Source organism: Aspergillus aculeatinus (assembly GCF_003184765.1).
Source record: "Aspergillus aculeatinus CBS 121060 unplaced genomic scaffold BO66scaffold_12, whole genome shotgun sequence".
In the NCBI taxonomy this organism is placed as follows: domain Eukaryota; kingdom Fungi; phylum Ascomycota; class Eurotiomycetes; order Eurotiales; family Aspergillaceae; genus Aspergillus; species Aspergillus aculeatinus.
This window is the reverse complement of record NW_020291481.1, coordinates 557,355-569,598: the sequence shown is the minus strand read 5'-3', so window position 1 is coordinate 569,598 and position 12,244 is coordinate 557,355. Positions and strand designations below refer to the sequence as shown.

The following is a 12,244-nucleotide window of genomic DNA, read 5'->3' as shown; positions in this document are numbered from 1 at the left end:
TGACTTTTACCCCTGCTGGTCTTGTCAGTGTGCCGTTCGTTCGTTTTGTCCGTCCATTGATTCATCCATTCATTCATTCATACTCTCTCTCCCTACAATCTTCTGTTGGCCTCGCTGCCTTCCCTTCCCCCTCCTCTCTTCCTCCCCAGGTAAGTTCTGTATGTCTTGTTTACCTTGCGTACTTCGGCGCATTGCCAATAATGAGGCACCATTACCTTGTTCACGCGGACGGAAATTGACCCTCCGGCCGTGCTTAGCTCGCTGTCCTTCTCTCTCGTCGTCCTTCTCCCTCCACAAACCCCTCCCCTAATAACGCATTCTCTCCTTTCAGCGACTGCAACTCCGATCCCTATTCGACCGGGAAACGCCCATTGAACGATCTCGCAACATAATTCTCAATACCCTCTTAATCTCTTCAGCAGTCTGCGACCTTCAGCGGTCGCTTATCGTGTGTCACAATGGGCGGTTCCGTCTCTAAGATAATGGGGAAGATTTTCGGCACCAAGGAGATGCGTATCTTGATGCTGGGTTTGGATGCTGCTGGAAAAACCAGTGAGACTCCCTGCTGATCGCTCCTTGTCAGCCAATCAATTGTGAATATTTGTACTAATCAAGGTGTCAACAGCAATTCTTTACAAGTTGAAACTTACAAATCAGGATGTCACCACGATCCCCACCGTCGGTTTCAACGTCGAGAGCGTTACATATAAGAATGTCAAATTCAACGTCTGGGATGTCGGTGGTCAGGACAAGATCCGTCCACTGTGGAGACATTACTACTCCGGTACGACTTTCGCACGGAGCAGCTAGTTTCGAGGTGTCCGATACTAATGCTGATACTCCGACCAGGTACACAAGGTCTGATCTTCGTCGTCGACTCTAGCGACACTGCTCGGATGGAAGAGGCTCGCTCGGAGCTTCACAAGATCATCAATGATCGCGAAATGAAGGATGCGTTGCTCCTTGTCTTTGCTAATAAGCAGGATGTCCAGGGCCGTATGTATCTTGCATTCCTACCTTCAGAGTCAAGAGCTAATCAGCTGTCATCTGCAGATATGAGTCCTGAAGACGTCACCCAGGCACTGCAACTCAACAAGCTCAAGGACAAGCTGTGGTATGTTGCGCCTAGTGTTGCAACGGAGGGTACCGGTATCTTTGAGGGTCTTGTAAGTCAATAATCCCCAAGCCTCGGCTTAACAGGGCTAACCTTTCATTCTTGCAGGCTTGGCTCTCCAACAACGTCAAGACCCAACCTCAGAAATAGATTATTCGCACGCCGGCCGCCAAACCCCTGCAGTCGTGAATCGGAGGCTGTTCTAATGCCCCATCTCGTGTACAGCATGCTCCATTCCACCTACACCGAATTAGTTGGCACCTCCTCGTTTCACGTCGGCTTTGATGACAGAAGACGCAGCATTTGAACCCTGTGTTTCTTTTTTCTTTTCCTCCTGCGCATGCCTCTTCCGCCATTTCATTCTTCTCTTTTTCATGATATCCCTCACTGTTCCGATGCGGGCCATTTCAATACCCCTCCCCCTCTAATAATACTCCTACCATTCTCTTTTTCGTCTTGGCTTTGACTTTCTTCACATTATTATTTTCGTCACCCCGTGTCTTCGGCGATGTGTAGAAACATTTTCAAAATAGAAGGGAAAAAACTTTGGGACCAGCACATACATGCATTCCACACATATATCGTGTTTTAATGATGTCTTTGTTCTTGAGCTGCTTTCTGTCTTTCATAGCTGCGCTAGATACTAGGAAAAAGAGAGATCTATGTTTGAATTGGTGTGCGTGTCTGACGTACATTTGACGTGCTATACTAGGGTACTACTGATGGTAAGTTACTGGAGATCAAGCCACTCACAAACAAAGCATGTGACTTGGCTTCGTATCAGACAGCGATCTAGACTCCTTTCCCCACTTACTGTAGCAGGGAATGGTCCTGGCCAGGATCAGCCCATACTGCAAGGTTATGAGATTATGGGCTGTAGGTTCTATCGGAACAAGCGAAAATACGAAAATTCTCCAGCTGAAATTGGGTTTAGGTACGAATGATATTGTCAGTTGGCGAAGCGCGATCTACATTACCAGGTGGGCTTGTCAGCGACTAGGTTAGCGAACCTTGCATCTTTCCACATTGGGGCATCTCCAAGGTACTCAAGCACCTGCCCGCATACTTAAAGACACTGTGTTTTTTTTAATATCACAATAGGGATGATTCTTCGAAGAATTAATAGCTCAATCATATTTGCACTAACACTGTACATTTTTAAAACCATATGTTAAATAAGTGGTATCCTAAACACACAAAAGTTTGTCGTCACGTTCGTCTCATCACTCCACGTTCATTGTTGAAATCGACAGGAGAGTTGGAGTCTGGCCTTGGAAGGGGCAGACCTCCTTTGTGGTAGTAGCTTTACCGAAAGTTTTGGCCATTTGATTTACAGCTGACCGGGCCAGATATCGTCGGCGATCTCACGGACAAGCTTGAGCTTGGCGATCATGCCGTCACGGTCGATGGCGTTGCCCTCTCTGTGGCTGGCGAAGCCGCACTGAGGGCTGACGCCAACCTGGTTGAGTGCCTGCTCCAGGGAGATGTTGTTGCCCTCGGCGATGAACTTGGCGGCATCGTACACGCGCTTCTTCATCTCCTCCTTGTCTTCAAGCTGGGCGAACTTGCTGGTCACCACACCGAGGATGACGTTCTTATGGGTGGGGAGCTCCTTCAGGGGCTCGAAGCCACCGGCGCGGGGGGTGTCGTACTCGAGGTAGTAGGTGTCAACGTTGAGCTCTTTGAAGAGCTTAGTGGCAATGCGATCATAGCCACCCTCGGAGAAGTGACGGCTGCCGACGAAGTTACCACGGCAAAGGTGAACGCCGATGTGCATGTCAGCGGGGCGCTTAGCGACGCAGTCGTTGTACAGCTTGATGTACTGCTCGAAGGTCTCATCGGCGGAGCGTACGTTCAGGGGATCTTCCTTCCACCCGGCAAGCATCTTCTCGGAGCAGAAGTCTGATGATCACAGTCAGCCATCTATGTATTTCGCGTGCTTGTTTGTGGGTGGTTGGTAAGCCTTACAAGCAAGGTTGGGGTCATCGAACTGAACGTTCCTGCAGCCAGCGTCATAGAGGATCTGCAGCTCAGCCTGGACGGCCTTGGCAATGTCGCCGAAGTACTCCTCGTCGGAGCTGTAGACATCCTTGGGGTAGGCCTTGCCCTCCTTGTAACGCAAGTGATACCAGTTGGGAGCGGCAAGAGTGATCTTCAGGTTCTTGACTTCATCGGCGGGAACCACGCTGGCCAGGTACTTGAACTCATCGACATACGTGCTGCCAACGTGCTTGATCTTGCCGGTGCACAGGACGGTCTCACCAGGCTTGTGGCCGGCCTCGAGGAAGGCAGCGACATCAGGCGCATACGGGCGGAAGATGTCGGCGTCAAAGTCGGTCACCTCGTCGAAGCCGTCCAAGCCAGGGAAGAAGGTACCCCAGAACACTAATTTCAAGGTCTGGTTAGGCCTTATAGCCTTATATAATAACAAAGGCTCATACAGCACGGGGAAGTAACTTACTGTGTCTGCGATACTCTCCATCAGAGATGGCGGCATAGCCGAGCTTCTTCTGTGTGTCAACAACCTCCTTGATATCCTTGTTCTCAATGACATCCAGCTCAGCCTTAGAGACTTCGCCCTTCTCGAAAGCAATCTTGGTCTTCAGGAGATCATCGGTCCGAAGCAGAGAGCCCAGGTGCTCAGCACGGAAAGGGGGGTTGCGGTGAAGTTGAGGGGCCATTGTGATGCACAGACAAAATGCAATAGCTAAGAGACATTAGCTGAAATCTCTCGCTACTATCTCAGACAAGATGGAACTCACTAAGGACAGGAAATTGGTGAAGCAGAAAGAGAAAAACAACGGTCAGAGAGGCAGGAAAGGGGGATGAAGAGGAGGGGAGGGGCACGCAGCACTTTTTGAGGCAAGACTGCGAGATCCGAAGTCCGGAGCAGGAGGAACCATCTGTTCAGCCTGTGCCCCACAGGCCTGTCCCAAATCTACTCTTACATCCGAGTTTCGAGTTTCCCGGTTCCTATCGGTCACTCATTGTCGGCTACTTTATTTCGGCCTTCGGCATGGAATAGTGACTTCGACGGCCGGTCTTCATACTCTTAAGTCCCGCAGAAGCAGAAAGCTCTTATAAGCCCATGGATGCCTTTCGTTTATCTCCATGGAAAGCATAATAAACTTGTCCATAGCCAGGTAAAGACCTCAAGGAGAGGATCCATGAATCATAATCGCAAAAAGGGTGGCGGAAGCTTTGATCGACCGGTGTGGGGCAAAGCATTGATGCTGTAAGGCCTGACTCAGCGAGGCATGCATTTTTCAGACAATCGCATAGGTTATTGTATCAGTCTTGAGCATTCCGACTACACCCAGTCGGTGAGCATGCATCAGACTCTTATAATAGCGCTTGACACTGCAGGAAATGAATTGGTTGCATTGGTCGCATTGCAAACAAAAAGCAGAGGGATGAATGTCAGTGTCTGCGCTTTTGTTCTGCTGGTGCGGGGGGAAGACGCTAGTCCCTCGACCTTCTCCACACTTGGTCTGTTTCAGGTAAGGCTCCTTTTGCCGAGCGTCCAGAATAATTTCGCCTGTCAGAACTGAGACGTCAATCCACCTTATCTGACAACTTCTCTCGCAGTTGCACAACCTACTAGAATATCATAATGATGCGGAAGGATATCATATATACATCAAAGCTCTGTCTCCCAAGCACTGGGATCAACTTTTTACCGTCTATCCTGACATGATGAAGCATAATACCCTATCAAAACTCTCCTAATTACATGGAATCATATGCTTGGAAGCTGTGGGGAACCGCGGCACTTGACAACATCTCGAACTCCCGACCGGCTATCTCTTACTCACCGCCTGCTGTATAAAGATACACTACATGTTGAACTTAACCAAGATCCTTATCTTGTGCTGTTGATTCACTGTCACGACCATCAGTGTCTATACCACAGAATTACCGAATTCTAGCACTCGAACCGGTCGGAGCCTGGTATACACAGTGTGCTCCTGAGATGTGAAACCTAATCAGGAATTGTCAAGTTCTTTGGGCAATCGAACGATGACTTCGCAGCTGTCATGTCTTGAAAACTTGCCGAACGAAATCCTGGATGAGATTGTGAGCTATCTTCCAGTGGCTACTCCCTCCGAATACAACTTTCATCATACACCAGCAATATACTTCACAGCTTCCAGTACGCAGCAGAACTTGAAGAATGCCGCACAAGTATCTTCACGGCTGCTCGAGCTCGTGCGATCAAGACTCTACGCGCATTCTCGATTCTATCTCGATGATCTCTATGACTTTCTCAATTTCGTCACATCGCACAGACTAGAACGCTATATTACCTCGCTTGTTGTGCTACTTGGGAATGATCCACCCCGCGACTTGGACATTAACCGGTTGCTCCGACATTTGTCCAACCTCAACCCATTGCGGATCACTGTTCTTGCACCACCTTCGCGGATTGGGGCCATGTTGAACACCAAGGCTCCGGAGGAGCATAATTGGGCGTTTCAAATTACTCACCAGTTGTGTCAGTGGGAGCGAAGTGCCCTGCCTGAATCCCCGGTCTTCACGACTAACCCGTCATCCAATCCGTTGGATATCATGGCCTATTCATCACTCAGATTCAATGAGGGCTCCTCGCTCAGAGCGTACGCACATTATGAGTACTTCTTGTTCGAGGTTCCGTCAGTGCTTGGTAAATGGGGTACAATAGCCTCCATGGGCAGCGATGAGGAGAAACTTTCCATATCGCGCAGGCTCCGGCATCTGACTTCATTCAGCTACACCGCTATATTCCCCTTCTATAATCATGTGAAATTGGTCTTGGATGCCCTGGAGCTGATGATGAACTTGCAATCATTCACCGTACAACTGGCCCCATGCTCAGAAGACTCGGCCATTGACCTGGCAAACAGAGGTCCCATCGATCCCAACGATCCATGGATGGAGCTGGCTACGGGGTACGATATCATCGCTCATTCCATCATCGAGCTGGGACGTAGCGCTTCGCTTGTTCATTTCCGCACCCTTGACTACCAAAACGATGCACTTCGTGTTGAACTCAGCCAATCGTTAGGCGCAAAGTTCAAAGATACCGAATGGGAGACGAATGGCCATGGGGAATGGACCAAAACAGCATCGAATGGAGGAATCAAGAACCAGTCCTCGAACACTGGTGCATGATAGCCTGATCATGGACTTTCCCACAACGCAAAATTGCAATTGAACCATTTGCGAAGTTTCATTCGCGAAGAAAAGCCTTTCGTCATTTCTAGCACCATAATAGATAAACCCCCAGCTTAATCCTATACAATTTGGGTTGACATTCACACTTCATCACCCTTTCATACCATTGGTGTACTTTTTGGTCCGAGCCTGTCTGTTTTTGCCGCACCCCTACATCCTTGCAACTCCCATCATTTTTTTAGAGTAGACCTCATGCCGATCTTCCATTCCGGCATTGTCTTGTCTCTAACGCTGTTCAAGAGTGTCTGGAGTACTGGAGCATGCTCCTGAGCAGAATTTGATGCCTTACATACCAGGCTTCAACACGTGCCGCAATCTAATCTGGACCCATTCTTCGATTCCACTCTCATACACACACTAATACCGACTCATTTTACATTGCATGATTTGCCTGCAGCAATCTAGTTACTGAATCAATTGCTCGCTAATTATATTCTCAATATGTACGCTCTACAACACTATAACCTCCGCACCAGCTGACTTGCTACGTAGCACTGCCACTCTCGATCCCCAAAACTATACTAGAAGTATACGCGCTAGGACCGCCGGCGATATTGTTCACTCGGACAGCCATGGACTTAAATAGTAACTCACATGCTGCTGGACCTGCGCTCCCCACTCTAGCCCACAATTTGCTGTTATCCGACAAAGCAAGCAGCAGTAGTCAGCAGTCCGTGGACGACATAGATTCGAGTCATACGCCACACCAGACAGAGTCCTGGAACCTCTACGCAGATATCAATGCTGGATTGCAAGCATCCCCGGAGAGTGCATTCCGCGCTGGCTCTGTGATCGGTTTCTCGCGGCTCCGAAGCAAGAGCAACGAGGATACGGAAGATGATGAATATTTAAGCCAGGTAAGAGCATATCAGCTACCAGAAGCCATCAGTCCGTACACTCCATGTTCATGCAAGAGCATCACGACCCTACCAGGTCAGGCCTCGATTCCTGAGAGCCTCTATTGAATTTTCATCTACGTCTATTCACGTTCACGATCACAACCCTCTAAGCCACAGACTAACCGCCTAACAGCTTCCTCGAGCCCTCCTCACAGCCCACTTAGTTCGCCAAGCCCAAACCCTCAACGCACCCAACTCAACGGCTGTCTATATCGTCCACCCAGCCACATTCAACGCCTTCTCCCCCAGAAGACTCCTCGCCTCCCTGCTCAACACCACCACCATCACCACCACCACCAACCGCCAAGTCTTGACACGCGACGCCGCGATCGCCTGCCTCGACCGCGTCCAACTCTTCCCCGTCTTCGACCTCTACGCCGCATTACAAGCCATCCACGAAATCAGCTCAGCCGTAGCATCATCCGCCGCAGGCCGCAACTCCCTGCAGCCCAACAAAGCCATCGTCCTCGTCGCCGGCCTCGACACCCTCGCCGAGGGTGTCGTGCGCACATCCAACGCCGCGCGAGGCGCGGCCGCCCTGACGGCCGCCCTACGGACATTGACACACCTGACCCGCACTGGTCCTGCAGCGGTCTCGGTGCTGCTGGTCAATACGAGTGGACTGGGGACAGCGGCCGCCAATGCTGACTATGCGAGTGGGTCGATCGCAATGCAGGATGAGGCCAGCAGTTGGGAAAGTGGGGTTCGGTCTGCATTTGGCGCAAATGGGGCGAGCCTATTTCCGAGCTTGTTGATGCGGACGTTGGACCAGGGACTTGATACGCATATCCTAGTGTCGACTACTAAGGGGTCGGGGGTGGTAGTCGAGGTTATCAAGGACCGGTTGGGCGAGGGGATCGGGAAGTGGTGTGTTTGGAAGAGCATTTGAACACTACTCGGTGTCTTTGTCACTTCATGCTACGATAATGTCGGAAGTAAAGATGGCAAGCAAGGTTTACTGGAAGGATACGGAACAACAAGATGCAAATGGTCTATCATCATTCATGGGCGGGAAATGGTGTCAAAACTATTAGCAGATGTTAAGCAACCACACACATACACTCCTAGAACCCCATATTCCTCTATTATGCATGCAACATGTTTTCAGTGGTATGTTTCCACAGACCCAAAAGAAAAAGGAAAAAACAGCCATGAAGAACCAACTCCGGTTCGATTTCCTGCTTTTTTCTTTTCCGGTAAAGAAAGATGGGGGGGTATCAATCAAGCACGCCGTCAAAAAGGCGGCCTTTTGGGGGGGGGGGGGGGGAAGGTGAAGACGAAATGTCATGGTTTAACACAAAGTTTCGGGAAGAAGAAGAGAAAAATAAAAAGATAACGAAGTTGCGCGAAGCAAACAGTGGCGATTAAATCGTGAGGAAAGCACTTCCTCAATGATTACTGATCTGAGCGTTGTCTTCCTCCGCCCATAGCCTGAGAACAGCTCTTTCCACCACGTTCTGAGCCTCCTTCTCGCATTTTTTAAGGTTCTGGGCCAGGGTACTCTCTTCGAAAAGGCCATCTTGCTGTTGCACCTTTACCCACTGCTTGTGCCGCTCGCAGCGTTTCTTGATGCAAACACCATGGGATAGATGTTCCAAATCATCCCCGGCGGGTTTCGCATCCCCCATGGCAGTATCGCCATCTGCGTCGGTGGCATCGGAGTAGCTTGACGCCAGTGCCTCGGGCGTGCCGTCCTTGAGTGCTTTGGCTCCCAGCTCGGAAAGCCGCCACTCGTCGAACTCCTCGTCTGACCAGGCCAGTCGGTAGTCGAAGCCACAGATGTCCTTCCATCCGCCCTTGGGTTCCTTCTGCTTCAGCTTGTCTAAAATACATTTGGAACGCTGCCGCACCAGAGTCACAAAGTGGCTTCGAGCCTTGAGCATCTCTTGGCGGTGGACGAGGCCATCACGCTGTTTGCGCAGCTTGTCGATCATCGCGGCCTCGTCGGGTGCATAGGTGAGCCAATCAACATCGAAGTCAAGGCCCAATTTCTTGTTGTCCTCTTTGGTCCCTGTAGCGGGGCCCTTCGCCGGTGCAGAGACTGAGATGATGCTCTCTCCCAGCTTGCGGAATTCATCCGCTGATTTGACGCCCATGACTACTGCCTTGAGGTCTCCGGTCGTGAGAACACCACCTCTGCTTCCGAGGTCTTCTGGATAATTATTCTTCTCGACATTATCATATCCGCTGCCTGTCTCTAGGCCACTTCCTTCTCGAGAGGACGCGCTGTCGGGAAATGGGCTGTTCGTTGAGGATCCCAGTCCACCTAGAGCTGCCCGAGCGGCTGACTTCCGAGCGCCAGGCCCGGCACTCACAAGTAGGAGCCTAGTCCTTTGAAGCATAAACTCTCGACCATGCTCATCTGAGCAGTATTTACTGGGACTGCCTTGATTGACACGGGCAGGCTTTCTGCACTCCTTCAGCCGACACATCGGCTTCCAGGTTGTCCATCCCTTGCCCCGCTCCTTACAATTCGGACCTATTTCTTGTCAGTTCAATATCCGTGATAAAATCATTATCGAGATATAATAGTAGTCGGAAAGAAGGAAGGTTGATTTGGGAGGCCAACTCACATATATACTTGTCAATCAGGTCAGCGTCTCGTGGATCAATGTTGACGCATTTCCCATGAAACCAATCCTCACAGCCACCGTCGCACCCAATCATCCACGTGTGATTGTCCGGCTTACGACAAATGCAGAACACTTCATCATTGTCTTCGGAGTCATCCTCCTCTTCCTCCTCTTCCACCTCCTCCACAAGATTACTCTTGGCGTTCTTCTTTTTGGCTTCGGGCGCCGGTGAGCTCGCGACGGACGCGGAACCACGTTTGGTCCTTCCAGCTGCTCTGCTCGTACGTGATGAAGGGGTGTTCGATCGCCTGCTTGCAACACTCTCATTGTCAATCTCAGTCAACTTCCTTTTCTTGGCCGCGGGTTTCCTAGCTGTGCCTTTCTTAGTGAGGCCGATACCGGACTTCTTGGTCGCAGCACTAGGTTTGGTGGATACTGCCGGTGAAGATCGATCGGAAGAGGACGCCCGGGAGGCTTCTCGATTCTTGAGGCTGGCAATCTTTTTCGGAGTTGGGTGTTCATCGGGCAATGCTGTACCATCGAGCTGAGGAAGCCCTGATTTGTGGTCGGGCTCATGATCAAGAGGAACTCCATTCAACTCCACATTCGACGGTTCGGTCTTCACTTGCGGTACGGGCGTATTGTGCTTCGTCGCAGATGTCGACTCGCCGACAACGCTGGGCAGACCTTCATAAACATCGGCCCATACCTCGGGTACATTCACTGAGCCCTCAACTTCGCCGGCAGACGCAATCTCAGGAATCCTAAGGCGGCGATGTAATTCGTCCGCCCGCTCAAATCCAAAGTACCCGCTTTGTCGCCATCCAGTGATCCCGACTACCTGACCGTTGTTCACAACTATATTGGCCGGGATGAGGTTGTTATGTACTAGGGCAAGCCGTTCGCCTTTCTTCCTCTCGCGAAAAAGAACATCCTTCTCGACTTGCTGGACGTCGGGCGGAAGTTGCAGATTTAGGCCGCTGCAAACATATGAGGGTCGGTCGGGAGCGGCGTCGGCATCTCCTAAGCGCTGGGATATGCGGCGACACTGATGCTTGAAGTTTTCGATTTGATCAGCACTGAGATACTTCCAAGCAACATCCAATGAGACACCGGAGAGTCTTGACTCCACGGTCACATTCTTGTTCTCGATGGTACCACAAAAATATATCACCGGAACAGTAATGTCGAGATCTCGGAGGGCATCCTCGGCTTTCCTTGCCGCGCTGAGCTCATTCGCATTGATGCACGAATACATCTCCGCTGCGGCATCGGCTTCAGGCTCACGGTCGACTCTAATGATGACGCTGCCAGCAGCGAAAGCCTCTCTCGCGCCCGGAACATTCAATGAATTTTCTGGCTTGCAAAAATCCTTCACAATGTCTTCCCAGTAGGACTTAACTTCTGGATCCGACTGGCACCAATACTCATGGCGAGGCTTGAAGTCAGTGTCCGACGATGCATAGCGCCCGTAATGCACACTTCGCGCAAGAAAAAGGTCATCGTCGGGAATGAGCTCGGGGTTGGTTTCGTAGGGGTTTGTTGGTCGCTTCTCGTCTACCGAGCCGTTCGCCTGGCTTGAGACGGCAGGCGGTTGTTGGTCTCCAGCCATCCCCAGAGCACCTGCCAGGGGCTTGGGCTGATCCCGAAGCACCTAACCACTGTAACTCCGTCTATGTTCCCTCGGCAAAGCTCGAAGAAAGCCAAACACGGCGTCTCGGAGATGAGCCAGGGTTCTACCCAGGGAGAGGGGGAAAGGAAGAGTTCCAGAACACCGGACGTATTAAAAAATGAACCCCGTTCTTGTCAAACACCTGACCATGATGTTGTCTCCGATCCTCACAAGCTATCGCAAGGTTTGGGAGAGGATGCGACGCGATATATCAGGAGTGGTAGAATGCGCTGCGTAGCCTGTCACTTCTTTGTCAGGTGGTGGAGGACGGGGATGGCGGCGGCGTTCGGCGAAAGATGCGAAACGGTGGTAGGGTCACGACGCGGTCTGCAAGCCCCAAAGATACATGAAACCACGAGTAAAACTCCAAAAATGTATTTCGCAATTTCTCAGGCGCCGTTCGTCTGGACCATGAGTGTCTTTGAGAGTAGCACACGAGGGGAGGTTCAGAGCTCTGCGGCAGCGCGGTCGGCGACGCGGAACAAATTATGGGATCAGTTTTAACAGCCTGGACGCCCTTTGCCTCGGACTTAATCCCAAGGCGGTGAGGATTAACACCGTGAGCTTGCAGCCTCAGGCACTCACTGTTATCAGCCTCAGGCCTGTAAGTTTAACTCTTAAGGCCTCGCCTCTCAAGGTCTCGAGCCTCCCGTTGACCATGTTTTGTGGCTGGGCTTGTGACGAAGTACAGGTCTTCAGTGTTCCTTCGCAACCTCCACGAGTGCATCCCTATCTAAAACATTCGCTCGCACCCCTCAGCCAAGCGGCAATC

At 51.0% G+C, this 12,244-nt stretch overlaps 5 protein-coding genes across 5 annotated transcripts; 3 read left to right on the top strand and 2 right to left on the bottom strand.

Annotated features, from left to right (window-relative positions):
• Positions 1-458: 458 nt before the first annotated feature.
• On the top strand, positions 459-1,264 carry BO66DRAFT_317660 (ADP-ribosylation factor family protein; the record flags this gene model as incomplete). Its single annotated transcript, XM_025643570.1, has 5 exons — positions 459-552; positions 626-784; positions 850-996; positions 1,054-1,166; positions 1,223-1,264. The coding sequence occupies 5 exons, from the start codon at positions 459-461 to the stop codon at positions 1,262-1,264; spliced, it is 555 nt and encodes a 184-aa protein (XP_025506256.1).
• A 958-nt stretch (positions 1,265-2,222) lies between these two features.
• On the bottom strand, positions 2,223-4,083 carry BO66DRAFT_35659 (cobalamin-independent methionine synthase II family protein). Its single transcript, XM_025644888.1, has 3 exons — positions 3,576-4,083; positions 3,083-3,499; positions 2,223-3,016 (listed from the first exon to the last, which is right to left on the bottom strand). The coding sequence occupies exons 1-3, from the start codon at positions 3,793-3,795 to the stop codon at positions 2,445-2,447; spliced, it is 1,209 nt and encodes a 402-aa protein (XP_025506255.1). The 5' UTR covers positions 3,796-4,083; the 3' UTR covers positions 2,223-2,444.
• Positions 4,084-4,748: 665 nt separating this feature from the next.
• Positions 4,749-6,694, top strand: BO66DRAFT_390128 (F-box domain protein). Its single transcript, XM_025646937.1, has one exon. It carries the CDS (start codon positions 5,135-5,137, stop codon positions 6,263-6,265), a length of 1,131 nt encoding a protein of 376 aa, XP_025506254.1. The 5' UTR covers positions 4,749-5,134; the 3' UTR covers positions 6,266-6,694.
• Positions 6,695-6,900: 206 nt separating this feature from the next.
• BO66DRAFT_469750 (uncharacterized protein) lies at positions 6,901-8,116 on the top strand (the record flags this gene model as incomplete). The annotated part of the gene is made up of 2 exons (XM_025652744.1): positions 6,901-7,185; positions 7,361-8,116. The coding sequence occupies 2 exons, from the start codon at positions 6,901-6,903 to the stop codon at positions 8,114-8,116; spliced, it is 1,041 nt and encodes a 346-aa protein (XP_025506253.1).
• A 473-nt stretch (positions 8,117-8,589) lies between these two features.
• Positions 8,590-11,568, bottom strand: BO66DRAFT_35326 (putative PHD transcription factor). The gene is made up of 2 exons (XM_025644806.1): positions 9,801-11,568; positions 8,590-9,706 (listed from the first exon to the last, which is right to left on the bottom strand). Exons 1-2 carry the CDS (start codon positions 11,410-11,412, stop codon positions 8,616-8,618), a joined length of 2,703 nt encoding a protein of 900 aa, XP_025506252.1. The 5' UTR covers positions 11,413-11,568; the 3' UTR covers positions 8,590-8,615.
• Between the last annotated feature and the right edge of the window lie 676 nt (positions 11,569-12,244).